We start from the raw sequence: 25,835 nt of genomic DNA on the forward strand, positions 1-25,835 counted from the left end.
GTAAGATCATGGATGCTAATCTGAAGTTCTATCTTGAAGAGGCGGCACCGGAACCCATTGCGGGCTCTTATCCTTCGCCATCTCTGCGCGGAGCATGTCGGCCTCAGCAGCCATTTCCTCGGCCGTTCTCAAGGGTATGGACTCTTCGTCAACCTTGGGCTGGCGTGGGCGTTGACGCATAGACATGAGTTTCCCGATGTCGCCGTGTTCGCTCTCCAATCTGTCATAGACAGCATCGGGACCGCCCTCGTGGTCGAGGTCCGAGGGCTGCCGAGGCAGAAGGTGGATGTGGACGTGGGGAACGCTCTGGCCGGCATCAAAGCCATCTTGAAGTGGAATCGTCAGAGCAGAGGCCTTGTAGACTCGTTCCAGCATCCGCCCAACGCGTTTGACAGTGACGAAGAGATCGGCGGCCTCGACATCGGTTAGCTCTGAAAGGCGCGCGACGGGGCGTATGGGTGAGACGAGGACATGGCCTGGGAGGAGAGGCCGAATGTTGACGAAAGCGAACGACAGAGTCGTGTGATAAAAAACTTGTGGTGTGACGATGAAAGTATGAAACCGGAATACTGGAGCCGCAGTAGATGGCATTTTGACCAGACTTTGTGTCGCGGAGATATTTGCTTCGGGTCGGTGGTCGCCGGTCGGGCTCAGGGAGGTTTGAAGCTGTTGGCCAGGGGACAGTGTGGATAAGGTGGGTACTGTACGATAGGTATGATACCTATGTGTGATTATCTGGTCTCTGTCATTGAAAGAACCACAGCGATGTTCTTGAGACAGCAGAGACTTGCTGGATTCTAAAAGTTGTTTATGCATGGAACTGACCGGATTGAATTGAGTTGGTTTGGTTCTGTGAGTCATGGCACTTGATCTTGCAGTCTTCAAGCTTGCCTGCTACCAGCCAAAGATTGGGGCAAGAGAACACCAACAACGAGCGGAAGTCACACGGCGATTGGGTTATCTAGGTAGGGTAGGTACTCACTTTTCATTTGTGAGGCAGCCGGAGTCATTCGCCGCGCCCCTAATGAGGGGGCTCGTTTGTTCATATCAAGAAAGTTGGTGACAAAGGAAGTGCGACTGCATTAGAGTGGCCGAATCACATTGGCATTTTCATGGATTTCCATTAGTTGGGTTAGGCATTGCGGTCGCCAAAGTTGGTCGAGGCAGTGCTTTGATGGGTTTCGCGCGCGGCTGTGTTTACTTGCAGCTGAGCCTGCTGAGGTACTTCAGCGTTACCAACTCACTGGCCGGGACGAAGCCCAGCCGACCACCGAGCCCAGGCCAGGGCCAGGCAAGGAAGCCTCCCAAATCAGCCTCTATCCAGCCGTGACTCAATAGCGGGAGGAGAAAATGCTCTCCCGGCCATCCCTCTTAGTATTCAAGTCGTTGTTCATCATACTTACTAGGTAAAGTACTCACATGTACTATAAAGTCGGCATCAACCCCGAGTAGCAATGAAAGGTTCTTCACCCCATGTGGCCGACCATCACAGTTCTCATCCCATCAAGCCAAAATCATTCACCAAAGCTTGAACTATTGAAGTCCCGAATTCACCATCCATCGATCAAGCCATCATCCGTGCCTCCATTTCTAGCTTCATAACCTAGGTACCTACCAGCTATGCCTGCCGGGATGACCGCAAGACCTCTGAGCGCAGAGAAAAAAATACGACATTATCACTTCAACCTCCAAGAAGTCATCCGTGGTGATATCATTCGAGACATTCTCCCTGTTCGGCCCCTGAAGATCTACTGGGGCACCGCCAACCACAGGCAGACCGCATGCCGCCTATTTTCTACCCGCCATCAAGGTCGCCCAGTTTCTCAGCTGCGGTTGTCATGTAAAGATACTCCTTGCTGACCTTCATGGCTTTCTCGATGCCGACAAAGCTCCAGAGGAAGTGCTGGAATTTCGAGCCCAGTACTACGAGCGGGTTATTCGAGCCTTACTCCGTAGCGTTGGCGTCGACTTGAGCAATCTCGAGTTTGTTCGCGGCAGCTCGTACCAGCTCAGCCCCGAGTTCTCTCGCGATCTTCTGCGGCTCAGCAAGAAAGTTTCGGTCCATGGCGCCGTGAAAGCGAGCTCCGAGATCGTAAAATCTACGGGCGACCCTTGCATGGCGGATGCCATTTACCCAATGATGCAGCTTCTCGACGAAGAATACCTCGACGTGGATGCTGAGTTCGGAGGCCTTGACCAGCGCAAAACTTTTGCGCTGGCCAACGACACCATGCACAAGATGGGCTTCAAGACTAGAGCACATCTCATGACTGGAATGGTGCCAGGCTTGTCGGGAGGGAAAATGAGCAGCTCTGACCTGAAGTCCAAGATCGACCTGATCGACGATGAAGCAACAATACGCAAAAAGGTCTCCAAGGCCGTCTGCGCTCCACGAACCGTGGCAGGGAACGGGATACTGGCCTTCATCCAGCACGTCATACTTCCATTCTCAGCTCTGCGTTCCGTCGACGGCAAGGCCGCTCTAAAAGTGGTGTTGAAGGACCAGACGGAACCGACCACGTTCACGAATTTTCAACAAATAGTCTCGGCTTACGAATCTGATGTACTTACACCTCAGATTGTCAAAGCAATTGTCCAAAAGGGCTTGATCGAACTCATTGACCCTATTCGCAAAGAGTACACAGAGGATGAGGAGTGGCAAGACATCGCTCGCAAGGCTTACCCTGATTTGGGTGCGACCAGACCTCAGAAGGAGTGACCGCGGACTGGCTACCTCTTAGCATTGTGGATGATGGGGTGTTGGGATTCTGGGAAAGGTTCTCTTCGGGGGATTACTTAAGGAATCAAGGTGCTTCTGTTCACACGGACAGACTTTCCTTCTCCTTTTCTTGACAGTGCTTAGCAGCATTCGGTTCTAGATCGGGACGGATCACAACTCTATTGTTTCCTTCCATTATTCCATAGAGTGGATACTAGTAGTATAGGACGAACCACCCCTTGCCGAGATGCACTGGTTTCTCGAAAGGTACTTACTTACAGTTCCAGGAAGACTGGATATTTTGTTGGCGATGAAAGTACCGATCAAATTATCAATACAATTATTACCGGCGATTGTAACTACCTAAGATGCAACTGACTCCAAATCGAAGCCCTGTAGATTCATGTTTTCTACCTACTAAGTCCCCGACGAGATACTACTGGCATCAAACTACATGTTCTTGGAGCATCCGTGTGAGAGGACAGATACAGTACCTACCTAACATTGAATCCAGCTAACCAGGGTCCAGGGGTGACCTCTTTAACGTAAGGTAGGTAGGTAATTTTCAACACCCCATCTGTCTCCCCGGAATATCTGCCGACCAAAATAACATCCACATCATGATGCGTGTGGATTCCTAGCCGTCATTGGCATTGGCTGGCCATCTCCTTGGCCACTATTCGTACTATAAGCTGGGTACCTAGGTTCCGTCTCTAGGGTCTGTCTAGACTTTGACACTGCATGTGTCTAAAGGCCGAACTCGGACCGCCCTTCATCCATAGTACTCTCCCTTCCGTGGTAGTATTAGCAGTGTCGACGAGAATTTCCATGCCATCGGCCCAAGGGGGTTTCATCATATGACCGGCCATCTTCAGATGCATGAGTATCATATGTATAGACGGATTGTTGATTCACTGCTATTGAAGTGACTGGAGACTATCACCTAAGCATCTTCTCGTTGTTCACCAATCTCGCTTGGCTGCTATCTCGCTCCCTAGCCTGCCTGAATCAGAATCATGAATGGCGTACTCGAGCTTATTTTTTCAAGCCCATGGTCTCTTTCATCTGGCCCATCTTCTCGCCAGCTGTTCTCGTGATGTTCTTTGCGGTCTCCTGGAGCTTGCCACCCATTCCGCTTGCCTGGGATTGGGATTGGCTACTGGAGCTGCCCTCCAGGCCGCTTTTCGGCATCCTATGGGGGGGCTCACCGGACTCCCGCGTCGAGTACATCGAGCCAGGTTCGTGGAGCTACATGATCTCATGTCAACGCCCAGTACTAGCCTTTGTAAGACACGGCAATGACTCAGACTCGGGGACGACCCACGTGCGCATCTTCCTCGGCCCGGTCAATGAGGTCGTGGCACTCCTCGGCCGCCTCGTCAGTGTAGCCCGTCTCGTGCTTAGGCACGACGTGATGCGGGTGAGTAGCCTTCTTTGGGACGGGCATGGTGGATATCAATTGGACACGGTGGTATAATGCCTGAATTGGGTCTTGCTATACCTTGTCTTTGGTGTGCTTTGGGTGTGTGGGAGAGATGGTATTCCAGAGAGAGTGAGAGGCCGACCATATAGCTTTATAATGTTAAGTGGTGGTGGCACCATCCCGACCCCTTTTCACTCCTTGCGTCACTGTCGTCATCCTGATCGCTCGGTTGGAGCCAGGAGCCCGTGACCAACACGTCACTGGAGAGAAATGCTGGGCTTTGAGCCGACAGAACAAACCAATACACCTGTACCCCGCATCTTCCACCGGACAAAGATCGTCACAACTGTGGAACGGGATAGCGTCAGGTTGCATCTTGAAAATGAATGTTTGATGCCTAGAGTTCTAGACAGCCGGGAGGCCGCCGAAAGAGAATCAAAGCCTACTACAGGCACCACGAAATTCAATTCCGACTCCAAAACTCTCATTAAGTGATTTACATTTCCATGTGAGATAGCCCTCCAAAATCTTCTCCCGACGGCGGTAGAGTATTACCTCACTAGAGAGACTTACTCCTAATCTCCTTACTGGTAGGAGAAGTTAAGGACTTAATGTTCTAGCAATGTTATTGGTATCAAACCATTACCATCGTGAATACCTTAGGCTTTGGCATATGATGTGTGTCTATCGCTTTCCATTTACTGGTTCCTGGCCCCCTGACTTGGTGCCATTCCTTAGCTTTTTGGTCCTTTAATGCGGTTGTCACCTTAGTCCCCTTACTGAGACCCATCTCTTCTAGCCCCTTAGCATATTGAACAACAGAGGAATGCCCACACACACTAGAGGGGCATCTGAGTCAACAGCTAGTATATGGCAGGCAAGCACATCAAGTGGTACAAAGTGATAGGGGCTAGGGAACCTCCCATATATGTTGATATGCATAGTGGTCGAACCTGAGAGGGATTGGGCCCTAGTCAGGCAATTGTGGGTATCTGAGGAATGTACCAAGTAAAATGTATATCCAAGAGAATAATTAGGTAGTAAGGGATGGACATGTTGTTGTGATAGCCGCGAACCAGCTCTATGAGAGCGTGCAATGACTTGTAAACTTGGAAAGAAAACCTTGAGCGAGTGTGCAATGCGGTCCTCTGTATGACCGGCCTTGACCAATATAACCAAGCCAGGCTAAAAATGCAGCGCCGGCCAGAGCATTGGATAGCTTTCCGTCAAGCCGCGGAGTTCCGACTCAACGGTGCTCGGCCGCCTCTGTTCGACTTCCTCCTCCATGTTCTCAGCGTAATCATTGTCCACCTTCTTTCCAGGCGTGATACTACTCCCATCTTCAATTCCATGCTTGTCCTTTTTGTGCTTCTTCAGGTTGTCCAGCCGGCTGAAGGTCTTGCTGCAGTCAGGCACATCACAAGCCAGCCTGAGCCCCTTATGCGTGTTCTTGTGTTTGCGGAGGTAACCTTTGAGGTTCTCCCTGACGCCTCTTGGCTTCCAATTGCATTCATCGCATCTAAGGTCTTCAGCAGATTCTAAACCCGTCTTGTGATGCACATCAAGCGAGTGGTGATTGTGATTAGCATGAGGGGACAGCGCGTCCAATCGATTTCCATCAGGGACTGGCGTTCCGTAGGCAGTCGTCCCGACTTGCATCGAATCGTGACTGAGTGCTCGAGACATGGAATGGCCTGAAGATGGCTGTATTCGATAAAACGGGGATGCGTCTCTACAGGGAGAGGTTGGACTGGACACGCCACTGCCTAGCCCCTTGCTCAGAATGCCCGCCATGGATGCTTGGAGGTTAAAGTTGGTCTCGTGTGCGGGCGATGAGGGAGCTTGCCGGGGTGTTTCGACCCCCATCTTGGACCCCCACCAGGAGTGTTCACCACCTGATGGTGTGGGACGGAGCTCTACTGGTGACAGAGCCGACCCGGTCACGGGTAGTGGTTCATCTAACGACATGGCAGAAGGCGCCGGCTGGGGACCGGGGAGGGATATCGGCCCTTGGTCATAGGGACGCTGCGAAGGAAAGAGATACTGCTGTGCTGGTGCCAAGGAACCGGTGGTTTCCTGGGTCGAGGTGGTAGAAGGTTGGTACGGACTCAAGGCAGGATTGAATAGCGTAGTCTGAGAGTTGTTTTCAGTAAGCGCCTTGGGCGAATCGTCTTCGACCAGTGTTGACGAAGGGGCTATTGAAGAGACCGTCGACGGCAAATCACAGAGCTGGCTCGCGTGGAAACCGGGCCAAAACATGCCTCCACTGACCTCCGGAAGGCCGTGAGGCAGCATGGGCTTGTCCACGTCTGGGAAGTTGAGAGTGCGCCCCTGGCCTGGGAAAGCCATGATATGATCCACATCCCTGGCTGTATAAGTGGTGCTCGGCGTCTCTGAGACTGCTGTACTTGGCCTGGAGTTCGAAAAATAGCTGTGATCTTTGGATTGTCGGTCTAAGGCTGGGTTCTGTTTCCGCGAGGATTCCTTTCTCCTCAAGATGGCGAAGTCCCTCATTTTTGAGCCAAGGCTGCGCTTTCGCTGGATGTGGCTCCCATGCGCGGGTGGTTGTGACTTCCAGCCCACCCATTGTGCCCAGTCCTTTTCGTTTGTAGGGTAGCTGTGCCAACTGTTGCACTTGTCACAGTCAAACTCGCCGCTCAGGAGCAATGGACAGGACAAGAGATGTTGAATGAGTTGGATTGGGGCCGGGAAGGTGCTGCGACACTTCGAGATGGGACACCTGTAGCTCTCCTGGGCTAGCCCGCCCGCAGACAGATGGTCGAGAAGCTCTCGGAGAAACATGAGAACCATACGGGCCGCAGTGCCATTCGTAATAACCTTCCCTTCGTACCTAGTAGGAGCAGATCAGCGTTCTGCTCTACAGGAGTTACGAGGTCGGAAGTTCTCGACCGACGGCTAGGGGCATAGACTCACGGGCATGGGACGTAGTTGTCCATCACGGAGGCTTGCATATGGTCGGCGTGCGAACCACGGTTGTTTCCAGTGTGGATGACCGCCACATATGGTCCCTCATCGTGCATCGCTCGATGCTGCACAAGATTCGACATGGAGACAGGGCAACGTGGCTGGCTGGCTCACGGGGTACATCCACTGCATCGTGGAGCCAGACCAGGCTAGGGGAGAATCCCAGGCAGGAAAAGGCAGCGAAATGGCGGGGCCTTTTAGGGGTTGGAAGCACTGCGTGACAGGGCGACGGGGGGGTTGAGTTGCACAGGGTGACAGGGAAGGCCGCAACCACGCTCTTCGGTTCCCGGGATGGAGCGGTCCTTTTACTTTTCTCCACCCGGTCTCTCACTTGGTTTCCCCACGACTTTCCCGCCGCAGCGGACGCAGGCTATTAGCGATGTGTGCGGCAGTTGCGTAGCACCCGTCCCTCTTGACGGGGCTGGCAAAACCAGGTGAGAAGTCGGGGCCAGAATTAAGTACAGTCAGGCCAGCTGGAATTCGGGCTGGCCGCTCTGCCCGCTCAAGCAGACCAGCGCAATTGACGTCAATTCATCTAGATTGCCATGTAATCAATTGATTGGATCGGGCCTGGCCTTGGCGGCTAGAAACCGGGAGGTAAGTAGCGTCTCGGGAAGGGACAAATGTCGGTCGGCTTTGAACGAAAGGGGAGAGAGACAGGGGTCGATCGTTTGCTGTGACTCTGGGCGGAACGAGAAAAAGGGGAGAGAATGGATCGCCGGGTTGATGGGAGACGGCACCGGATTTAGTGCCATGAGCACCTGCAGTCTGAGCTAGGTGGTGTTGCAGATAAGCCTTAGACAAAAAGACACTTGCTACACCTGGGCAAGCGGTCCCGCGAAGCTGTAGGTATTCGAGTACTACCTTACCTCACCCCTTCGGAGATGTGGTTGCGGTACATGTGCAGCGCCAGGCGGGTATAAGAAGCGGCTGGGTCCCTATCAAACCGGCTTCATTGCGTTTAGATGACCTGAAATTGAACCGTGAATGGGCGGCTTTGCAATAAAGGGCCGTGTCGTCCATTTTGCACAGGTAAGGTAGTTTGTGACAAGAAACGTGCGCAAGTTCAACAAGCCGCTCTGATTGATTGGAAGCGACTGCCGTCTGTGGTTGATGCAACTGGAAGGGGGGTGGGCAAGAACCTTCCTCGGGCAGAATAGCCGGGAACGTGCCTGCCGATGATGAACCACTGCTGGATAGGGGCGCATTGTCTAGGCAGCAAGTGGCTTTCGGTCCAGGTGATTCGGTGTTCTATTAAAACAGTGAGCACCTTTCTACATGCACAAAGTGTTCGTCGTATGTTTGGCTACCTTATTTTACCTGGTATGATAGGCACTCGAAGTCATTCTTCTGAGTTCCCAATGCTTCATTCCATGTCCATCAAGGTGCCCTCGCTCCAGCACGAGGAAGCAGAACCAATTACCGGCAGAAAGGGTGAGGTGGTCAGGCGCGGGTGTTGATGTAGCTATGGGTTTCGTCCTGGTGCTACTTCTACTCCCGCGTCGCTCAGGATGAACCAAGCCCACTCGCCCACTTGTCAAGTTGTCCTTCCCTCAGCGAGCCGATGCCATCGCCAGATCGTCTCGATTGAGCACCGGCTCCCTGGGACGGAGGAGGATCGCACTCTCCCGAGGGCGGCCCATGCGTGCCGACCTCTCCTACCGATGGCCTGTAAAGACGGCAGCCAAGGGCCAAGAGCCAAGCCCTCTCCTACCCCAGAATCAATATGCAATGCAGGCCGGTTCTTTTATCTGATGGGTCAGCAGTATGGTCTTTGTCGTTGCCAAATTTGGAAGTTGCAGACAGGCTAAAAGCCGGACAGATGAAAGCAAAGCGGCCAGGCTAAATTGATTCTCTCGGTAAACTTCGAATGCTCTCTCCAGGTCTCTTGGCGGCGGCCATCTACCCCATCTTTCCCAAAGGAGAGAGGCTTGAGTGTCATGGTTCACCTAGTCCCCAATCCTCGGGACTCCAATTCGCCGAATTCAGTCCGGCGTCGCTGCCCTGGCTTATAGTACTTTGCAGCCCTGAGCCGCCCAACGGGGAAGATCACGCGCACATGCCTTTCTCGGAGTTAACGCTATGCCGACGACCGTCTGTAATATCAGTATAGCAGTCTTGTGGGCCGTGGGCTTATGTCTAAAGGATATTAACATACCATCGGTTAGGTTTTCTGCTTGGCCGTGACAGCCCAGGCTGTACTTGGTATTTTGGTAAGCTTCATAAGTTCATATACAGATCCCACATAACCATACAGCGGATCATAGGCTTCACAACGGGACTCACCTTGGCAAGAAGTATCTGGACCGAGGTCTCATCCTGTTGTAAGTGCTCTGTAGGAGCTTACGTCAGGACTCAGGTGAGTAAGTACCAAGTAGGTCATCAACATTCCTCCCTCGAGCGCCAGATGATAGCAGATATGGCCAGAGTTACATCAAGTTCAGGAACCAGTCCGATGTGCGTGACACATACGGTGCGATAGACCTGGTGGAAGCCAGTTGGGGTTGGGGTACTCTTGTTGGAACATGAAGGCTCACCTGCTTCTAAAGTTTCAAGGTGCTCGAGCTGGTGGAACACGCTGAGCACTGTACCACCCCAATATCAATAGACATGCGAAATGAGACCTGTCAGTTCAACGATTAGCACGTCTGAAACGACCCGGAGCGTTCACGACTGCGGGTCTCCGAGTCACGCACTGCGTAGCTTGAGTCTTCGAATGCTGGAGCCCGAATTGAAGGATCTCATTACCTGCCAGGCAGTACGCACAGAGCCAACATCTCTGTGGAACCGTAGGGCCGCAAATCTAAGCCACAGATATGATCTGGCTGGCTATGCTATTCGCTGTTGTAGTAGATGTTCCTTCCATCCCCTGAGACTCTCTAGACTTCTAGAGCCATGGGCTCGTGTCATTCTCAGGAAGATAGTCCCGTATAGGTGCCTGATTGACGATCAAAATTCGAGGGTCCTGAAGATGGAGAATCCAACTCTTCGGGTGGCATGGCAGGTCGTGATACTTCAGGTATGGAAGGCTTCGAAGACTCGGTAGGTACTGTACCCAAGTACGTTGGGTATGATCTGACCAACAAACGCACCCCGGCAACACATTTCAGCCCTGTGAGTACGTAGAAGGCTTGGCCTACGTATCTCCAGTAAAGGTTCTTCCCCCTAAGCCCTGGTTCGTGAGAACCTCGAGTACCTAGACGTCCGCAGGGTGTATCTGCTGGAGGATGCTAGAAAACACGTGCTGACAAGGCAGAATCTTCCCCGGAACCCTTCAATCACCGCGACTTGCACCTCCGCTAGGCGTTTGGTGCCAAGATCCATATAACGTTCAAGCATAACGTTATGAGATAAAATCATTAATCAGCTGCCGAGACTCCAGGACTACAGTACTCTACAAAAGAAAAATGGTAGGTAGTACAATACATACCTGTGCCCTACGCAGCAGCGGCAGCACATCTTGTCGATGTGCTGGTTTCATGCATCAGATGCAACTGGTGACTTTAGGAACGAGTCTACATGTAGACGGGGTGACTGTGAGGAGCGGGATGAGACGTAACGCGAAAGAGACGCAGCTGCAAGCCGTGCCTGCCCTGGCGCATTGTGGGTCCTCAGCTGATGAAAGATTCAGGTTTCGAAGATGTCCATTGGGGACATGACTCAAGAATACACATAGCTAAAAAGGCTGGGGCGTACGAAACGGAGGAAGAACGGAACTTTCAATTCATCAAAACGGGCGTTACTCATTACTGGCAGCCTGCACCCGCAAGCCTCCACAAGTTCCAGGGCGGGGACCGATTCTCCTTTCAGAAGCCACCAGACTTAAGTAAGAACTGAGTAAAATCGAAGCATTAATTACGGAGTACTCCGTACACGCAAGTCCGCAACACCATCGACTGATAACAAAACCCGGGCATTTTGGTGTTTTCGACAGGTTACCCCAGAGATTGTCCGCCAAGCTATGCCAAGCTATGCCAAGCTATATCCAATAGACCGGTCCTGCCTCCACGGCCTTGCCTTATCCGGCTAGACTAGTTCTCTTCTGAACTGACACCGTTAGCTGAACCACTAGTCCGTTTGCTCCTTGCCTTTTCGAGTTCTTTCTCGTTCAGCCTTCCCAGAGCAAAATTTCCACAACGTTCTCATCCCAGACAGATGTGAACAGGACGATGCTCATAATTGGTCAGATTCTGATCTCCGCGGGTTCCAGGAGATGAGGCTCACTGTGGCGCCCGGGGCTACCCTCAGCGCACAAGCAACTGTGTTGACCATGTCCATGGACTCGCATGGAGGCTTCAGGGGAGATGCGGCCTCGCGCCGTTCGCGATCTATCGAAACCGAATTTGGCTCGGTAGGGGCGTGACTGTGAGCCAACTGGAGACGAGCTGGGTGGCCAGCTCGAATCATCATAAAGGGGGACACAACCCACGCCAAGGAGTCAAGGAATCGGCAACTATTGCCAGTTCATCACCACCACACTCGTTTATCTTATTTTCGTCATGGCCTCCATCAGCTCCAGGGCAGGCTTCCGGGCGGCTGTCTCGCTCGCTTGCCTTGTGGCTGCTCAGGCATTCCCCCATCAGCCTTACAAGCGGCTTGATACCTCCTCGGCTCGTGGAGGGTGTTTCGTCGACAACGTGGATGGGAAAAGAGCCCTCCCTGGTGCGAGCTATTCCTCCGACAACTCCATGACAATAGGAAGCTGCGCTACATTCTGCTCCAAGTTCAAATACTTTGGTCTTGAGTACGGCATCGAGTGCTACTGCGGAGACTCTTTCCCGACCCAGCCCGCTGCTGATAGCGATTGCTCCTTTCCCTGCTCCGGCGACAGCACTCAAACATGCGGCGCTGGCAACCGTCTCAATGTGTACACAAACTACCTCTACGTCGAGCCGACTCCCGCAACGCTCAATGTGCCCTACGTGGGCTGCTTCGTCGACGAGGGTGCCCGTGCACTGCCGGATAACCTCCTTGGCGCCGATGACATGACGGCCCAAAAGTGCGCCGAGCACTGCACAGGCTACAGCTATTTCGGTGTTGAGTATGGTCGTGAGTGCTGGTGCGGCAACAAGCCTGCCAAGACGCCAGCCCCCGAGTCTGAATGCTCCATGCGTTGTGCCGGCGACGACTCCCAGCTCTGCGGCGACAAGGGCCGCATCAACGTGTGGGGCTCACCGGTTCAGTCGCCCGCGACCGTTGGCGAGTTCCAGTATGTGGGCTGCTTCACGGACGATCTCGATGAACGGTCGCTCACGGGCAAGATCACGTACGACTCGGCCATGACCCTGGAGGCGTGCGCGGCTGCCTGCGATGGTTACTCTTACTTCGGCGTCGAGTACGGCTCCCAGTGCTACTGCGGCACCGACCTCCGGCCGACAGCCCAGCAGGTGTCTCAGGCCGAGTGCGCGACACGCTGCGGCGGCGACAAGAGCAATGTGTGCGGCGATGCCGACCGCCTTAACGTCTTCATCAGCCAAAGCGGCAAAAAGACTCCTGTCAACCTGGGCATCATCGGTTTTAGCTACAAATCCTGCTGGACCGATGACGGCTCTGCTCGTTCCTTGACTGGCGACGTGTTACGCAACAATAACATGACGGTCGAGAGTTGCGCGGCTTTTTGCCAGGGGTACAACTACTTCGGCGTTGAGTACGCCAGCGAGTGCTACTGCGGCAATGAGCTCGGCGGCGCGGCCGCTCACGAAGAGGACTGCAGCCAGATCTGCTCGGGCAACCATGGCCAGTGGTGCGGTGGCAGTGGACGTCTCAACCTCTACGTCTCGGGCACCGTGACGAATGCCCAGCCCCAGACCGCCACCAGCGCTTCTCCTGCCCAGCACTCCACCTTCATCGCCTAGTGCGCATGTATGTACATTGGCTGATCCAAGAAGAAGGATTCGGGAAGGAGGTCTGCCGCAAAAAATCGATCTTGATTGTTTGGGTTATCGGGGCGGGTTTGACTGTTTGTGAATGAATTGGCCTGATATGTAGCGTTTCGAAGCACTCCCATTCTTGTATATAATGCACAACTTCTACTATAACTTGATTCAAAGCCTGGTACGGTGCCTGGACCTAGTACTCTTGCCGTGACTCAAAGATGAGGACCGGGAGACCCACGTGTCTGGTATCATGTGTGTACGTACATACAACTGGGAACCTACGGCAATCTAGGACTCGGGAGTTGCTAGCCTTGGCCTAAAACCAACACATCTGATACATGCCGTACGTAGCCTACAGGTTCCGTGGCCAATCAACTCAGCATACCTCTCTATAATCTACTAGTAGGTAATTTCTGCCGATTCTCATGGCGTGAGGTTGAATTTCAGATTCTGATACGGGCTGTACTTCAAGGTATGCCATGAATGACCTCCGTTGATATAATGCCTCATTCACTAGTAGGTAGTCTTAACCTCATACACTTTACCGGCTCCAAGTGTATAATAGTGCTTCAAGTTCTCACATGATTGGTCGAATCCTATTAGTACTGGCTCAATCCAACACAACTCTATAGTCTATCACCAGCTCTCGTTTTCTCTCTCTTTCTTCGTTTTGCTCTTTTTTTCTTTTCAATTTTTCCTTTTCTCCTTCCCTCTGCTTTTTCTTTTCTATTTTCCCTTTTCTGCGCTTTGCTCTATGTATATATTTTCTTTGCGCCTGAAACCAGGAATCAAGGAGTGCCGGGTCTAAGGGTCTTGTATGAGCTGGCTTCCTATCTCCCGTACGTTTGCTGTCTCCCATTAAAATATACAGTGCATACAGTACCTACCTTACCTGAGGTAGGCAGGTGGTTTAGGTCAGGTAGCTACGTGGACGGCAGCTATGAGCACGGTTTGAGCGCCAGCTCAACCGGGCTCGAGCCTCCACTTAGAGAATGCCACACAATATGTCAGGCGTCAACGGTCAACGTCAGTGATGAACACCGCGACCAAGGATACTTGAGTCAACCATTGTCCCAATGCAATTATTGCAAGGTAAAAAAGGAGAACCATTTAGGGAAACGAGGTCAGGCCGCAGTAGAGCATCAAATAACCCGGCACCTGTCTCTACTAGCTACTTTCTATATGGATCTTGGAATAACTGTCAAGTTCAATTCAACTGCCCACTGATCCCAACGCTTAACTTGATCCTCACAGTCACGAGCTCTTGGTACGCTTGATTTCACGTCGTTAAGGACAATCAAAGTGCCCCCTTACCCCTTTTATCAGGTATGGGCATCGGAACGTCTCGGCCTATCACTCAATGCCAGGACTCGGAAGATATCAGAGTCGAAACTGGAAGACTGCAGGCTCAAGTATCAAACGGCCTTCCACCAACACCGCCAGAAACGCCAGTCAAGCAAGCTGGACCCGAGCCGAACCCGCTGACTCCTGAGATGACCCCGCCACGAGCATACGGACCAAGGACTCCATCTCCAGCCCGCACCTCGGGACCACCCTCAACCCCAGATCCTGAATCCCGAGCCGGGTTTCGACCGACGGCACTGAGATCCACTGGCCTACCGGCACCGCTCCCAAACACACCGACGTCGCTACCCACTCCACCCACAACCCCCTATCCGACGAAGCGCACAATCAACCCTGCAATTTCTTCCTCATCCAGCCCAACAAGACGCTTCTGCTCTAAATGTCGCCGACCCTTTTCTCACCCTGTGCTTCACCCCCACACGCATCCTGATGAGCCACGGCCCCGACCTCTGAAGTGCGGCCACACCCTTTGCCGCGCCTGCGCGAGGTCCTCCCTCCTTGCCTCTCTCGCAACGGACCCCTTCATCCCGGCAGTCTGCCCATGCTGCCCCAAACTTCCATCATCACAGCCGTCACCCGAGAACACAACTTCCGACGGAAGCAACGAAGGCTCCAGCAACCCAGCCACCACTGCTGCCAGCAGCAGCAGGGACTCGGACGGCGTCGAGATTCCGCTGGCGGACCTCGGCCCGGCGGCCACGCCAGCCGAGTTCCTCGCCTACCGCGACAAGCTGCGCGAAATGCGGACGCCCGTCTCGCAGCGCCTGTACTGCTACGACAGGGAACGCTGCGGCATGTTCCTCGCCGGGCGCTGGCTGGGCCCCAGGACGGCCAAATGTCCCCTGTGTAACCGTAGGACGTGTCGGGTTTGCGGGCAGAGGGCCCATCGTTTCAGGAATGACCACAGTGACACGAATGCTAATGGTAGTAAGTGCCGGCTTCCGGTTCCTTTTGTTGCCCCTTTGAGCCAATTTTCCACTTTTTGTCTTTTCATTTCAATCGAATCTGGTTTGTTTTCCTGTTATGTCTCTTTTATTTCCTTTCCTTTTCATTACTCCATCGTGCCCCCTTGTTCAGGGGTGAGTTGTGAACCGTTGAGGGTGTTCACAGAGAGAACTTCGATGATCATTGACTGAACTGACTTTGGGATTCCAGGGACCGTCAGAGACAGGAGGAGGAAACGGGTTTTGCATGTAGGGTTTAAGAGAAGAAGAAAAAGGTTGAATGAAAGATTTGGTATGGTAGCTATGCGAGACCGAAGAGGACGACAGTGAAGAGAAACTTGACGAGTGGCTTTGGGTCGTGCGAGTGAGGTCAAGTGTGAGTGGGCTGGGACCGTGACTCTGTGTCCGAGTCCTGTGATGTCAGGTACAAATATAGAGTGGAATACGGCGGTGCTACGGTGAAGGCTGAAGCGAGCCACCACCTGATAACATAACAAGGAGGCATTGAGAAAGAACGAGTCCAGAGAACTGCCAGCTTCGTGATGCTTATAGTGTGACAAGGATCTTAAAGCTCTAGGAGGTGGATGTTGTAGGTGAACAAGATTATAAAGGAGCCCGAGGTGGTTTCCTGGGTGAGACTCCTAAGGTTGGGGGCTAGCTTTAGGGGTCTACATACCATCAAACAAGCTCGAGCCAAGGCAGCCTCGGCAACTATTCAGGCACCAGAGGCTCTTAATGCGGTGCATGGTTCGACTTTGGGCCTGCTCCAGTGAAACAAAGGTTCTGAGCGAAACCACGAAAAGGTGACATCTGTGATCGACTGCTACATAGTGGGTTTGGCGTACAGGTGTGGTCAATGTATGCGCAGGCTTACTTCGTAAGCGGCAAACCACGTAGCGCAGCTCGAACCCACAACAGAACCACGACCCTCCAATGATGGTTTCGATTTTGAGGCTTTGACCTAGGGCCTGTAGTTTTGCGAGCTGGAACCACGGCGTAGTTTCACTGGAGAAGGCCATTTTATCAATCAAGCCACAGCGTCCCTGGGTAAGGCATTTTGCTACGGTTTACACGTAGAGTGTGGAAAGTGAACAGCAGGCAACATTGGACAAAAGGCGGGGCGGGTTCGCTTTCACATGCAAAATGCCGGAGAACTGCAACCGGCAGGCCCACATGCTGCGCCCCTGCGTCATGTTCGTGGGGAGCCAAGCCCGTTCCCCGGACAGCCAGGGTCTCAGCCGAAAACTGCCGCTATCCCGCCGAGGTGCACATTGCGTTGCCCGAATCCTATTTCTCCCCGCACCGCGACGAGTCTCAGGCGGAGACCCGACACCCCGTTTGCTGCCCCGAGTCTTTCAGGACGGCGTATTACTTTGCTCCGATCTCCAATGAGGTAGAGATCCGGCCCTTTTCCCGAGTGCTGAGCGCACCGAGTCCTAGCTCCCCGCTTTATCGACCTCTCTCCCGTCTCCCAACTGCCGAGGCAACATGTCCGGCGCAATCGAGACGCTCAAGGTGCGACTCCAAGGATGATCGTCCGTCAGACGCAGAAAAGAGGGCATTTTTTGACCAAATGTCATGCAGGCCGCGGCCGAGCGCATCGTCCTTGACCCGAGATACCACGATCTCCTGACAGTCGTCAAGGGCGCCCGCAATGGCGCCGTCTACGGCACCAAAGTGCGGTTTCCGCACGCCCTGGTGTATGGTTCTTCCTCATATGTCCTCAAGCAATCAGAGTTAAACTGATGGAATATGAACAGAATGATTATGCTTTTCCGTTCTGGAACGTATGCATTCCCGACCCTGGCCGGTCCATTATACCCTTGTCCAACAGCTAACCATTTCCACCGAACCCTTCAGCCTCCGCGAGAAAGCACGGCTCATCTTCCGCGCGACAAGAACACACGCCCGAAACCTCGCCAAGTTTGCCGCCATCTACAAGGCTACATGTCTGCTGCTAAAGTGGTATGGGACGACACCGGGCAAAGAAGGCAGGCGATCCAAACTTTCCCCTTGTTCCCGACACCGGGACGCATACTTGATACCTTCTGGAAGGAAAAAAAGAGCTAACTCTCTAGCTCTCACAGGCCCCTACGATAGCTTCATCGCCGGCCTCGTCGGCGGCTATGTTGTCTTCGGACAGCGCTCCAAGCGGTCGGGCAAGATCTCGAGTGTCAACCAACAGATCGTCATCTACGTCTTTGCGCGCGTAGTGCTGGCGCTGGCCCGGATGGCCGTCAAGCCCGGGTACGGCCTGCCGGGGGTCTCGGAGCCCCAGCGCAGCGCCGCCATCAGCTACTACGCCTGGCCCGTGTTTGCCAGCGTCTCGTGGGCCGCCGTCATGCACCTGTTTCGCTGGCACGCCGCCGAGCTGCAGCCCAGTCTGCGCAGCAGCATGACCTACATCTACGCGAATGCCGACTCGTGGGATGGGCTGCGGAATTTTATATGGCATAACAAGTGAGACAGCTGGTTGGGTTGAGTGGTCTGTACTGAATTGTACATATGCGGGTGGCTGAAGATACTGTACCGGCGTTCATTGGAGTCTGGTTGGTTCTAGATGGTTAGACTCGCTCTCGGTGCTCTCGGTTTATAGCGTTTGGCGGACGCATCTTGAATATGGCTGGCCAGTGGCTGATGGATGTAGCCCAAGCACATAGCAAAGCGTGCAGGTCCAGGATTGTAGCAACAGCATGTTGAACAAGGGAGGTTGCTGCTGAGAACCGCTGAAATTGCCGGTGGCGGACACGTGCTGACAGCTCCTATCCTGATCTCTACGGCATCTATCAGTATACCTATATTGCAATGTGATAATTGATAATTAGTCAGGCCGCCGAAGACCCGATGGCGAGTTGTGAGAGGGTATACACGAGTAAAGTGCAACTTTGCGGTTGCAGGTTCTCAAAAGAACCTGCTAAAAACGATCACCGCAATGACAATGTCGCGTAGCGGTTCCGGTTGAGAGTCTTCTGTATGGTGTCTGGTTGAACAAACAGTTTCCCATACTGTTGTTCGTAGGTACTTTACCCCTTTTTGGGCTCTCGGCAGTTTGGCTGTTCAACGAATCATACCTTCTTCTGCTTCTGGCTTTTCTTCTACTCTCTCTTCCCAGTACCCCTTCCCACCGCGACACCTTCCAGTTCTTAGTTCCTTACCCCCAGCACTCGGGCTGTATACTGTTTGTCTGCTGAGCCCGCTGAGCGTGATCAGTAGAGGCTACACTAACCAAGATCGATGCTTTTTCTTCATCGCACTCGCTTGCAATACTACCTACCGTACTACCTCTCATAGGAAGGCACGTAGTACGGCGGTTTCTTAGATCTGTCTCAACGGACGGTTCGTCCTAAATGTTGATGACATCATACCACGCTGATAAGATAAAGAGCCTGAGCCCCGCAATCCTGTCACCAAGACCCTGACCTCCACCACCGCACCTCAGTTACTCCTGCATTAGATACCGTAAGGTACGAGGTATGCATGTTCCGTGGAAGCAGTATCGCCTTCTCTTCTGCTCTCATGGTCCTGTATGCATTTCTTGGTCTTGACACCAGTCCTTTGGGTGCAGTCTCCGTGAGCCCAATTAAGGCATCAACTATTCTCAGGCAGCTCGCGGGCTCCCAACCCCTCTGGACCTTTGCATCCATTTGTCTTTGGACTACTTTCCTGTCCTGGGCCTCCTCATTCATGTGTAAATACTCTAATCAACGATGTTCTGGCACACTTGGAAGTTCCGAGTTTGGAGTGACTTTGGAATTCGGCGCAGGGGATTACTGCCTACCTACGTTACCTACCGTAGCCGCCTTGGGTAGTTTGCTCTTTGCAGCCAGCATGCAACCTATGCTTGACTCATAGGTTCTGAGCATATATCTCTATCTTCGAGTTGCGACTCCCGGTTTACCTGCCTAGAGTCCAGCCTCCTGGATTATCGAAGTTGTCACGTCAAGAAGGCTGCAAGCAGCTACAGTTGTCTACGAGGCTGGTGGGCGCCTTACCAGGAAGCTGTTGCTGCCTGGACAGCTTAACAACTACCTTACTTAACTCACTCTGTTTGCTCGCTGCGTGGAACTCATCGAGTTGATCCCTTGCCAGAAAGCCAACCCTAAACAGTGTCTACATCTGCGAACCACGCTCTGCCCTGTGTCGAGGAGGCTGGTCGACGAATTAACTTTTAGGCAGTGTATCGACCTGAACGGTTGCCAGGCGCTTTGGCTGGAATATCGAGTCACCAAGTGGCAGGTCAAGTCACTGCTACCCTACCTCTCCGTTTCCTTCCACTTGCTCATTGCTCGAATTATCACTTGGGCCCAGGTTTGGCAGATGGGTTGATATACTCACCTCTCAACCACTCTTCTGCCACCTGGCCTCATCTAACCTGGCGGCTAACCCTTTAGTTTTTGAGATGGCCGCATAACCATTCATCCATCACTCCAGGGCAGCCGACCAAGTCACGAGCAACTTCTCACCAAACTTCCAGAGTATAATCTCATACTGCAGAGTTCGATCTCGACTATCGTACCTCCCGTTGCCCATTATGGCCACCCATGGCGAACTCGAATGTATCATCTGCGCCTCCCCCATCTCACCATCCACCTACGACACTCATAACAGTTTGAACAAGACGCCACTCCCCGTTCTACCCTGTGGTCACATCCGTATGTATTACTTGGGCCTTCTCACTCCACCTGTAGGGATCTCTCCCACGGGTTAAGTGGCCTTTCATACGTATCCCTCTCAACACCTTTTCCCAAGGCTAACCAGGATTCTTTCTTTAGAATGCCTTCCCTGCCTGCGACGAAACTTCACAATCTCCCTCCGCAGCCTGCCATTCCAGCCGGCGCGGTGCTGCGGCCGCGACGGCATCGAGCCGTCCCTGCTGCGGGCCTGCCTGGCGCTGTCGTCGCGCGAATCGCACGCCTACCGCGAGAAGCTGGCCGAGCACGACGCCAGGCACAAGGTCTACTGCTTTGACCCCCGCTGCAGCGCCTTCATCCCCGAGGCCCTGCGCGTCGGCGGCCGCACCGCCAGGTGCCGGCGCTGCTGGGCCAGGACTTGTCTCCGGTGTGGCGCGAAGGCGCATTTCGGGCCCTGTGGAGAGTTAGGGGAGGGAGGGGGAACGGAAATTGGGGTTCAGGGGACGGTGAAGGGTGAGAGCAAGCAGCGGAAGGCGCCCTCGGATGACGAGAGGTTTAGGAGATTGTCCAAGGAGAAGGGATGGTGAGTTTCCATCCCTCCCTGGGGTTCCCGCCCTAGGCCCGAGGCGGCGAGAATTGTGTGCGCTTTGGGTTCGGAGCCTACCACCTGCTCAAGCAGGGTGTGGACGAGCCGAAAGATCACGAAGAGCAAGAGTACTGACGCTCGCCGTAGGAAGCCGTGCCCGAATTGCAAGCGGTGGGTCGAGAAGACGGACGGGTGCAACCACATCGCGTACTTCACCTTTCCTTCTCCTCCGCATTGGGTTGAAGTAGCTGACTCGAGATAGTTGCCTCTGCGGCACTCACTTTTGCTATCGCTGCGGCCGAGCGCCGTACGGAAACCACGGGGAGTGTGCCATGTGAGCGTGTCCATGAATTCAAGATGGCATTCTCGTTATGAGTTGGGCAGGAGGCGTCCTTTCCTATCACCCGATGATTAGGCCTTGATACCCTAATTTGCCTGGCTCGGGTTAGCTTCAGTCAATATGAATCCTGCTTCCATCGTCAAGACAATTCGTGCTGGCGGTATGCCATTCTTCAAGCGGTATAAGACGGGGAGGATGGTATTTTACCATCCGTGGGCTCACACCTCTCGACTACCTAGGGGAACGAGAGCACCTGGGAATTGGACGGAGGATCTTTTGACTAGGCGGGTAGGATATTGCGGATCTGCAAGACACGACCACGAAATGCCGTCTCATTTTCTTCGAAAGAAGATTCATGGGACACTTTACTGGCTTTCTCGTGGATTTCCTCTTGCTATCCCGTATCAAGGCCAAGTTAACATGCAGTGCGCAGCGACGGGATATGGGCTTGACCGATATACAGTCACCTTCATTGCACTGCCTTTCTGTTCAGTTCTCCACCCCATGTAACTAAACTCGTGATTCCACCTGCCGACGCGCAAGGCTGTCCATTCGTGTCTTGAATGTTGGCAATGCACCGATAATTGGAGACAAGAAGCATGAATTTTTTTTAGTACCGGGTCCTTAACACCAAACGCCATGCCCATGCAAGAAATCCTGCCCTTTGCTGGCCAAGCTACCCCAGAGGCACATGGGGCTCCTAAAAACCGATCATCTGATGCTATACTAAGAGGACAGCATTCAAGCAGCCGTCGTTCTGCCAAATAAACAGATTAGAACCTGAAACAAACAACATGGTGGAGGCTGATAGCATACTTCTGGGTTGTTTGTAATCTGCGCGTAGCGGCCCCAAGCAATCTTCCCGGATGCCGTGACAATACCTAGGTCGGAGACGTTGACCTCGATTCTGCGTACTTTGTCAGATGGCTTTCCAAAGGGTAACCGTACGAGCAAGGATGGCTCACATTGTGCCCTTAGTTAGAACACCCAATTGAGTGTCTATCTAAAGTTAGTACTTTCGACAGAAACAAGGCCCTGGCCAATCCATTAAGATGACGTACAACTGGCGAGTGTCAGCTCACGATCTCAGATATACAAAACCTCGAATACGACTTACAGAGGGTTACTGGGGTTCTTCTTGACACCCAGGATGGGCAGCTGTACTGTCACGTTCAGGGTTGGGTGGGTTACATTGGCCTTCTTGTAACGCAAACCCATAGGACGGATAAAGCCTGCGAGACGATCAGCATTCTTATTTGCCAGCTCTCATTGTACAAGCCCAGGGCCGTAGGCCAGGTTGTAGGAGAGAAAACCCTCCTGGGACAAGCCACCATAGACCAAACACTGGCTCAAGCAACGGCGACACAAGGACTCACGTTCGTATTTAACCGGCCGTCTGGTGAAGTCGGGGCCGACAAAGGTGGGCTGAAATTGGGTTAACACCTAAAAGTTCCAAGCGTTGTTGGGTGAAGCCAACCTTGGTGACGACACGTTTCCACCCTGTTGCTCATAGTTAGTATCGCCTGGAGCAAAACAGACTGTCCGTTCAAAAAACATACCCTTCTTCTGTGTTTTCTTGCCCGTCTTGACACTATTCGTTCTGTCAGCATGATTGCCCACGGCCTGTTCCCCCTTTGGTACAACCAAAGTGACAGCCCGAGCACGTACACCTTGAACAACTCCTCCTCGCTGATCCCCTTGACCTTGGGAATTGGAACCGAGAACCTAGCGGCCTTCTCGGCGCGCTTATTCTTGATTTGCGAGCTCAGCGCCTTGGCCGTCGTCGGGTTGGCACGGTCGAGCAGGTAGGCGGGGATGGGGTCGGACGGCTCCTTCTCGGCGGGGGCACCCTTTACGTTGCGCTCCTCGTGCTGCTTGATGGTCTTGCGCATCTGTATCTTTTGAGCATGCCGCTGCTTGGCGTACAGCTTGGCCCGCAGGCCGCGCAGATTCTGCGCATTCTCGCTCTGCTTGTGGCCCTCGCGGGCGGCCCTTTTGCGTGCCCGCTCCTCGGCGTCGAGGCGCTTCCCGTGGAGCTTGCGATGTCTCTCTGAGAAGTTTTGTCAGTATCTGTTTCCTGATGTTGCTGCGGGTCGGCCAGGCGCTTGGGATTCGGTGGAGGGTGCCGGTGGCGTCCGGGGAAGGAAGCATACCGATGTACTCGTTCTGGGGCTGTAGAGGTGAAGTAGGTGGTTAGCGACACCGTTAGAATCTGCGGTTATAGGCAGAGACACAGACCATGGTGAGTCTAGGCGCCCGCGAACAGGACTTAAGATGTCAGAGAATTGAGTAGGGCAGTCAGGTGTTGCACAATCCGTCGTTCGCTGGAACAATACCGCCCAGCATGCGATGCGGGAACCTGCTGATAAAAAATAATTGACTGGCGTCGCTCCTTATCGCTGTGGCGGACACTCAAAGACTGGTGGGGCTCAGCTAGGTATGTGTGGCCGTTGATTGGCTGGTACCCATAAGGTGAACTTGAAGGTACAGAACATCGAAGGCCGCAAGTACAACAATCTCCTCAGTGATGCACAAATATACTAGGTACCTGGGAAAGTAGAACTGGCATACATACGTGTGTAGATATCCTGGGAATGCCAGGGAAGAAGATTGTGTAGTCTCAAATAATATCATAGCCGTCGATAGCTGGCCATGCGATTTATAAGTATCAAAGACCACGCATTAGAGCGCTGTGGATGATAGAAGCATGCCTATTACAGGCTACAGTGAAATGGAATACAGCGGCCGCAATGATGCATCCTATACACGCTACTATCAACCCGTAACTCCAAACGCTAATGCGGTATCCCGTTGGGTTGCCCCGTCTTGAACTCAACGCCGTGTCCGCATGCCCCCAGAAATCAGTCTCGCCCGAAATACCGCCCCCGTGAGCGACAAAAATCTAGCCATCAGCGGGCGCCAGCCTTCGATTTTGCCGACTGGAGCAGTCTGCGCTTCCGTTCTTCCTTTTCTCGCTTCAGCCGCTTCTCTAATTCCTCTTGCTCCTGGTCCTCACGCCGGGCTAACCGGGCGGCCTGCTGCTCTTCGGTCTCAATGTCCGATAGCCCAGCTTCCATATCAGATTCATCTTCTTGAGAGCCGTATCCGTAACCGTACCGGTTTCCGTACCCAGGCTCGTCTTCTTCATCGTCGTACTCTATGAAGTCGTCCAAATCATCGTCCTCCTCGTCGTATCTATTCCGAGAGCCCCGACTCGGCGCGCCATATCGAGACCTTTCGCGAGACTGAGGCTCCAAGCCAGAACGTCTGACCGCACCCCCTTTCGCCGGTGCTGATGCCCCGGGAGGAGGCCTTGCAGTACCCGTGTACCCGGTCGTGGCTAGCGCTGCCTTCTTGACTTTCTTTTCTTCCACGACCGACTCTGTCTTCTTGGCGGGAATCTGGCCGGATGGGAATTTACTCCGTGTGCCCAACGCTCTACTTGCGTCCCGCGAAGGCGTCGTGGTAGAACCATTCTGACCAGGGGTCGCCGTCTTCGCCTTTCGCGCATCACCAGCCTTCAGTTCCTTTCGTTCCTTCATAGTCATCCCCCGGTCAATCGATTTATGGATGATCTTGCCCAGTGACTCCCTCTGCTCCGCATTCGCCTTTGCCAGAGCCATAATCTCTTTATACGACCGCTTTCTTGGCGGTGCAGATTCTCCAGGCGCTGGACGGTTGACAGCCGGCCGCGATGGCAACGATTTATCCCCATTTGTGCTCGAGGACCCCGTAGTACGAGGTTTAGATCCGGCAAGGTTGGATTTTTCTGTTGGCACTGGCCTGCTGACGGCAGGCCGTGGCGCCGGAGCGGCCTTGGTGTTGGAGCTCACGGTAGGTTTATCGCCAGGTGGATGGGATGGCTTAGACGATTGGCCATTTGGGCGTAAAGAGGTGTCCGCTGCTGGCTGGGCGCGAGCTACCTTCACCCCCACGGTGCGAAGCTCGTCTTCCGCCTTTCGCTTGGGCAATGGTGCACTGGGCCGAGGGGCGGGGTTCGACGGTGGCGGCGGCTTCTCGCCGGAAATTGACGCAAGTAAATCGAGGATCTGGACATGTTCAGTGAGCAACAGCTCTTTCGCAACCCCAGCAACGCGGTTGTGCTTACCGGCATTTTGACCGCGGGCGCCGTGAGCCAAGTCGTAAAGCTCAGGTTTTGACAGATCCCTCCCCAACCTCACACCGAGTTTCGGCGCGGAGTCATCGATGTAGGGCGCCAAAGTCGGCTCACAGGTTTGCCACTATCGCTTCGCCTCTCGATGCGCCTAGTTCAATACAGTGAAAGCCAATGCCGTATCACGGTCAAAATGAGGGTTTGAAGAGGCGCTTCTTGAGCCAAAAGACTGGTGCGAAGCGATACAGCTGGTGGGTTCGTCAAAGAGCAGAGAGTTCGCGTGATCGATGGGCTGCCTGTCAACGGTGGTCGACAGCCGTTTTATCTACTGGAGGGGGCTTAACAATTTTAGTCCGACGGTACAAGAACCACTTGGAAACAATGCCGGCATCCAATAACTAGATGTTGTCATCGGAGAAAAGTGTCACCGATCCAGCGATAAGAGGACGACCCGCCGACCAGTCCTAGGTACGTACCCGACTCGCTGTCCCACAGTGGAGCCAGTGGAGCCGACCTTGCTGGTGGGCCGGACCTTGGTCTTGGTTAACTGGGTTGGCTTCGAGCGAAGGATTACATCAGCAAAACTCTGCCCTAACTTTCGTTGGAAGGGAGTCACCTGACTGGTGGGGTCCTGAAATGCGCTTTCACAATATTCAGAATTGGCAAATAAATCGCAGCTCAGAACTTATCGACAAACCCGCCAACAACGACTAGAACCAAGAAGAGTCTTTCTCCGCCTCAACCTGCGGTTAAATTTGATTGACCTCTCTTGTTCTACACCTCTCCCAAAGTGCGTATTACTCTCTCAATGCTTAAATCACCAGCCGCGAAACAATTGTGGATGGGCGCCGA

The 25,835-nt window shown here is 53.5% G+C and overlaps 12 protein-coding genes across 12 annotated transcripts; 5 read left to right on the plus strand and 7 right to left on the minus strand.

The window, feature by feature from the left end:
* On the minus strand, positions 1 to 1,002 carry N656DRAFT_773326 (HIT-like protein). The gene has a single exon (XM_064814039.1). The coding sequence runs from the start codon at positions 859 to 861 to the stop codon at positions 16 to 18; it is 846 nt and encodes a 281-aa protein (XP_064674821.1). The 5' UTR covers positions 862 to 1,002; the 3' UTR covers positions 1 to 15.
* A 630-nt stretch (positions 1,003 to 1,632) lies between these two features.
* N656DRAFT_786046 (putative tyrosyl-tRNA synthetase, cytoplasmic) lies at positions 1,633 to 2,719 on the plus strand (the record flags this gene model as incomplete). Its single annotated transcript, XM_064816487.1, has 2 exons — positions 1,633 to 1,705; positions 1,773 to 2,719. The coding sequence occupies 2 exons, from the start codon at positions 1,633 to 1,635 to the stop codon at positions 2,717 to 2,719; spliced, it is 1,020 nt and encodes a 339-aa protein (XP_064674822.1).
* A 669-nt stretch (positions 2,720 to 3,388) lies between these two features.
* On the minus strand, positions 3,389 to 4,308 carry N656DRAFT_773328 (uncharacterized protein). Its single transcript, XM_064814040.1, has 2 exons — positions 4,044 to 4,308; positions 3,389 to 3,967 (listed from the first exon to the last, which is right to left on the minus strand). Exons 1-2 carry the CDS (start codon positions 4,164 to 4,166, stop codon positions 3,755 to 3,757), a joined length of 336 nt encoding a protein of 111 aa, XP_064674823.1. The 5' UTR covers positions 4,167 to 4,308; the 3' UTR covers positions 3,389 to 3,754.
* A 1,019-nt stretch (positions 4,309 to 5,327) lies between these two features.
* On the minus strand, positions 5,328 to 7,210 carry N656DRAFT_793759 (zinc finger C2H2-like protein; the record flags this gene model as incomplete). The annotated part of the gene is made up of 2 exons (XM_064817198.1): positions 5,328 to 6,993; positions 7,077 to 7,210. 2 exons carry the CDS (start codon positions 7,208 to 7,210, stop codon positions 5,328 to 5,330), a joined length of 1,800 nt encoding a protein of 599 aa, XP_064674824.1.
* A 1,554-nt stretch (positions 7,211 to 8,764) lies between these two features.
* On the plus strand, positions 8,765 to 9,605 carry N656DRAFT_24351 (uncharacterized protein). The gene is made up of 4 exons (XM_064808991.1): positions 8,765 to 8,892; positions 8,950 to 9,225; positions 9,296 to 9,340; positions 9,395 to 9,605. Exons 2-4 carry the CDS (start codon positions 8,998 to 9,000, stop codon positions 9,464 to 9,466), a joined length of 345 nt encoding a protein of 114 aa, XP_064674825.1. The 5' UTR covers positions 8,765 to 8,892; positions 8,950 to 8,997; the 3' UTR covers positions 9,467 to 9,605.
* Positions 9,606 to 11,223: 1,618 nt separating this feature from the next.
* Positions 11,224 to 13,305, plus strand: N656DRAFT_773330 (WSC-domain-containing protein). Its single transcript, XM_064814041.1, has one exon. The coding sequence runs from the start codon at positions 11,627 to 11,629 to the stop codon at positions 12,980 to 12,982; it is 1,356 nt and encodes a 451-aa protein (XP_064674826.1). The 5' UTR covers positions 11,224 to 11,626; the 3' UTR covers positions 12,983 to 13,305.
* Positions 13,306 to 13,471: 166 nt separating this feature from the next.
* Positions 13,472 to 13,941, minus strand: N656DRAFT_24362 (uncharacterized protein). The gene has a single exon (XM_064808992.1). The coding sequence runs from the start codon at positions 13,860 to 13,862 to the stop codon at positions 13,614 to 13,616; it is 249 nt and encodes an 82-aa protein (XP_064674827.1). The 5' UTR covers positions 13,863 to 13,941; the 3' UTR covers positions 13,472 to 13,613.
* A 999-nt stretch (positions 13,942 to 14,940) lies between these two features.
* N656DRAFT_793761 (uncharacterized protein) lies at positions 14,941 to 15,255 on the minus strand (the record flags this gene model as incomplete). The annotated part of the gene is made up of 1 exon (XM_064817199.1): positions 14,941 to 15,255. One exon carries the CDS (start codon positions 15,253 to 15,255, stop codon positions 14,941 to 14,943), a length of 315 nt encoding a protein of 104 aa, XP_064674828.1.
* Positions 15,256 to 16,544: 1,289 nt separating this feature from the next.
* N656DRAFT_773332 (peroxisomal membrane protein 4) lies at positions 16,545 to 18,141 on the plus strand. Its single transcript, XM_064814042.1, has 5 exons — positions 16,545 to 16,827; positions 16,897 to 17,012; positions 17,073 to 17,099; positions 17,173 to 17,303; positions 17,400 to 18,141. The coding sequence occupies exons 1-5, from the start codon at positions 16,801 to 16,803 to the stop codon at positions 17,774 to 17,776; spliced, it is 678 nt and encodes a 225-aa protein (XP_064674829.1). The 5' UTR covers positions 16,545 to 16,800; the 3' UTR covers positions 17,777 to 18,141.
* A 1,702-nt stretch (positions 18,142 to 19,843) lies between these two features.
* N656DRAFT_793763 (uncharacterized protein) lies at positions 19,844 to 20,867 on the plus strand (the record flags this gene model as incomplete). The annotated part of the gene is made up of 4 exons (XM_064817200.1): positions 19,844 to 19,964; positions 20,085 to 20,526; positions 20,677 to 20,736; positions 20,792 to 20,867. The coding sequence occupies 4 exons, from the start codon at positions 19,844 to 19,846 to the stop codon at positions 20,865 to 20,867; spliced, it is 699 nt and encodes a 232-aa protein (XP_064674830.1).
* A 617-nt stretch (positions 20,868 to 21,484) lies between these two features.
* N656DRAFT_24423 (ribosomal protein S8e) lies at positions 21,485 to 23,264 on the minus strand. Its single transcript, XM_064808994.1, has 9 exons — positions 23,108 to 23,264; positions 23,023 to 23,041; positions 22,538 to 22,919; positions 22,429 to 22,460; positions 22,347 to 22,369; positions 22,246 to 22,294; positions 22,061 to 22,101; positions 21,686 to 21,769; positions 21,485 to 21,626 (listed from the first exon to the last, which is right to left on the minus strand). Exons 1-9 carry the CDS (start codon positions 23,108 to 23,110, stop codon positions 21,591 to 21,593), a joined length of 669 nt encoding a protein of 222 aa, XP_064674831.1. The 5' UTR covers positions 23,111 to 23,264; the 3' UTR covers positions 21,485 to 21,590.
* A 514-nt stretch (positions 23,265 to 23,778) lies between these two features.
* N656DRAFT_743353 (uncharacterized protein) lies at positions 23,779 to 25,335 on the minus strand (the record flags this gene model as incomplete). Its single annotated transcript, XM_064812855.1, has 2 exons — positions 24,978 to 25,335; positions 23,779 to 24,918 (listed from the first exon to the last, which is right to left on the minus strand). Exons 1-2 carry the CDS (start codon positions 24,981 to 24,983, stop codon positions 23,779 to 23,781), a joined length of 1,146 nt encoding a protein of 381 aa, XP_064674832.1. The 5' UTR covers positions 24,984 to 25,335.
* Between the last annotated feature and the right edge of the window lie 500 nt (positions 25,336 to 25,835).

Source organism: Canariomyces notabilis (genome assembly GCF_033297395.1).
Source record: "Canariomyces notabilis strain CBS 508.74 unplaced genomic scaffold N656scaffold_1, whole genome shotgun sequence".
In the NCBI taxonomy this organism is placed as follows: domain Eukaryota; kingdom Fungi; phylum Ascomycota; class Sordariomycetes; order Sordariales; family Chaetomiaceae; genus Canariomyces; species Canariomyces notabilis.

Bases quoted from the DNA above. Each gene is read 5' to 3' on its own strand.
- N656DRAFT_773332 (XM_064814042.1), top strand. From the start codon at position 16,801: ATGTCCGGCGCAATCGAGACGCTCAAG. The intron at 16,828-16,896 runs GTGCGACTCCAA...AATGTCATGCAG, and splicing joins GCGCAATCGAGACGCTCAAG to GCCGCGGCCGAGCGCATCGT. The intron at 17,100-17,172 runs GTATGCATTCCC...CGAACCCTTCAG, and splicing joins ATGCTTTTCCGTTCTGGAAC to CCTCCGCGAGAAAGCACGGC.
- N656DRAFT_24351 (XM_064808991.1), top strand. From the start codon at position 8,998: ATGCTCTCTCCAGGTCTCTTGGCGGCGGCCATCTACCCCATCTTTCCC. The intron at 9,226-9,295 runs GTAATATCAGTA...ACCATCGGTTAG, and splicing joins CGCTATGCCGACGACCGTCT to GTTTTCTGCTTGGCCGTGAC. The intron at 9,341-9,394 runs GTAAGCTTCATA...AGCGGATCATAG, and splicing joins AGGCTGTACTTGGTATTTTG to GCTTCACAACGGGACTCACC.
- N656DRAFT_24362 (XM_064808992.1), bottom strand. From the start codon at position 13,862: ATGGGAGACAGCAAACGTACGGGAGATAGGAAGCCAGCTCATACAAGA.
- N656DRAFT_773328 (XM_064814040.1), bottom strand. From the start codon at position 4,166: ATGCCCGTCCCAAAGAAGGCTACTCACCCGCATCACGTCGTGCCTAAG. The intron at 3,968-4,043 runs GTGGGTCGTCCC...GAGATCATGTAG, and splicing joins GGGCCGAGGAAGATGCGCAC to CTCCACGAACCTGGCTCGAT.
- N656DRAFT_773326 (XM_064814039.1), bottom strand. From the start codon at position 861: ATGACTCACAGAACCAAACCAACTCAATTCAATCCGGTCAGTTCCATG.
- N656DRAFT_773330 (XM_064814041.1), top strand. From the start codon at position 11,627: ATGGCCTCCATCAGCTCCAGGGCAGGCTTCCGGGCGGCTGTCTCGCTC.
- N656DRAFT_24423 (XM_064808994.1), bottom strand. The intron at 21,770-22,060 runs GTAACCCACCCA...CGCAGAATCGAG, and splicing joins TGCGTTACAAGAAGGCCAAT to GTCAACGTCTCCGACCTAGG. The intron at 21,627-21,685 runs GTATGCTATCAG...TTTATTTGGCAG, and splicing joins AGATTACAAACAACCCAGAA to AACGACGGCTGCTTGAATGC.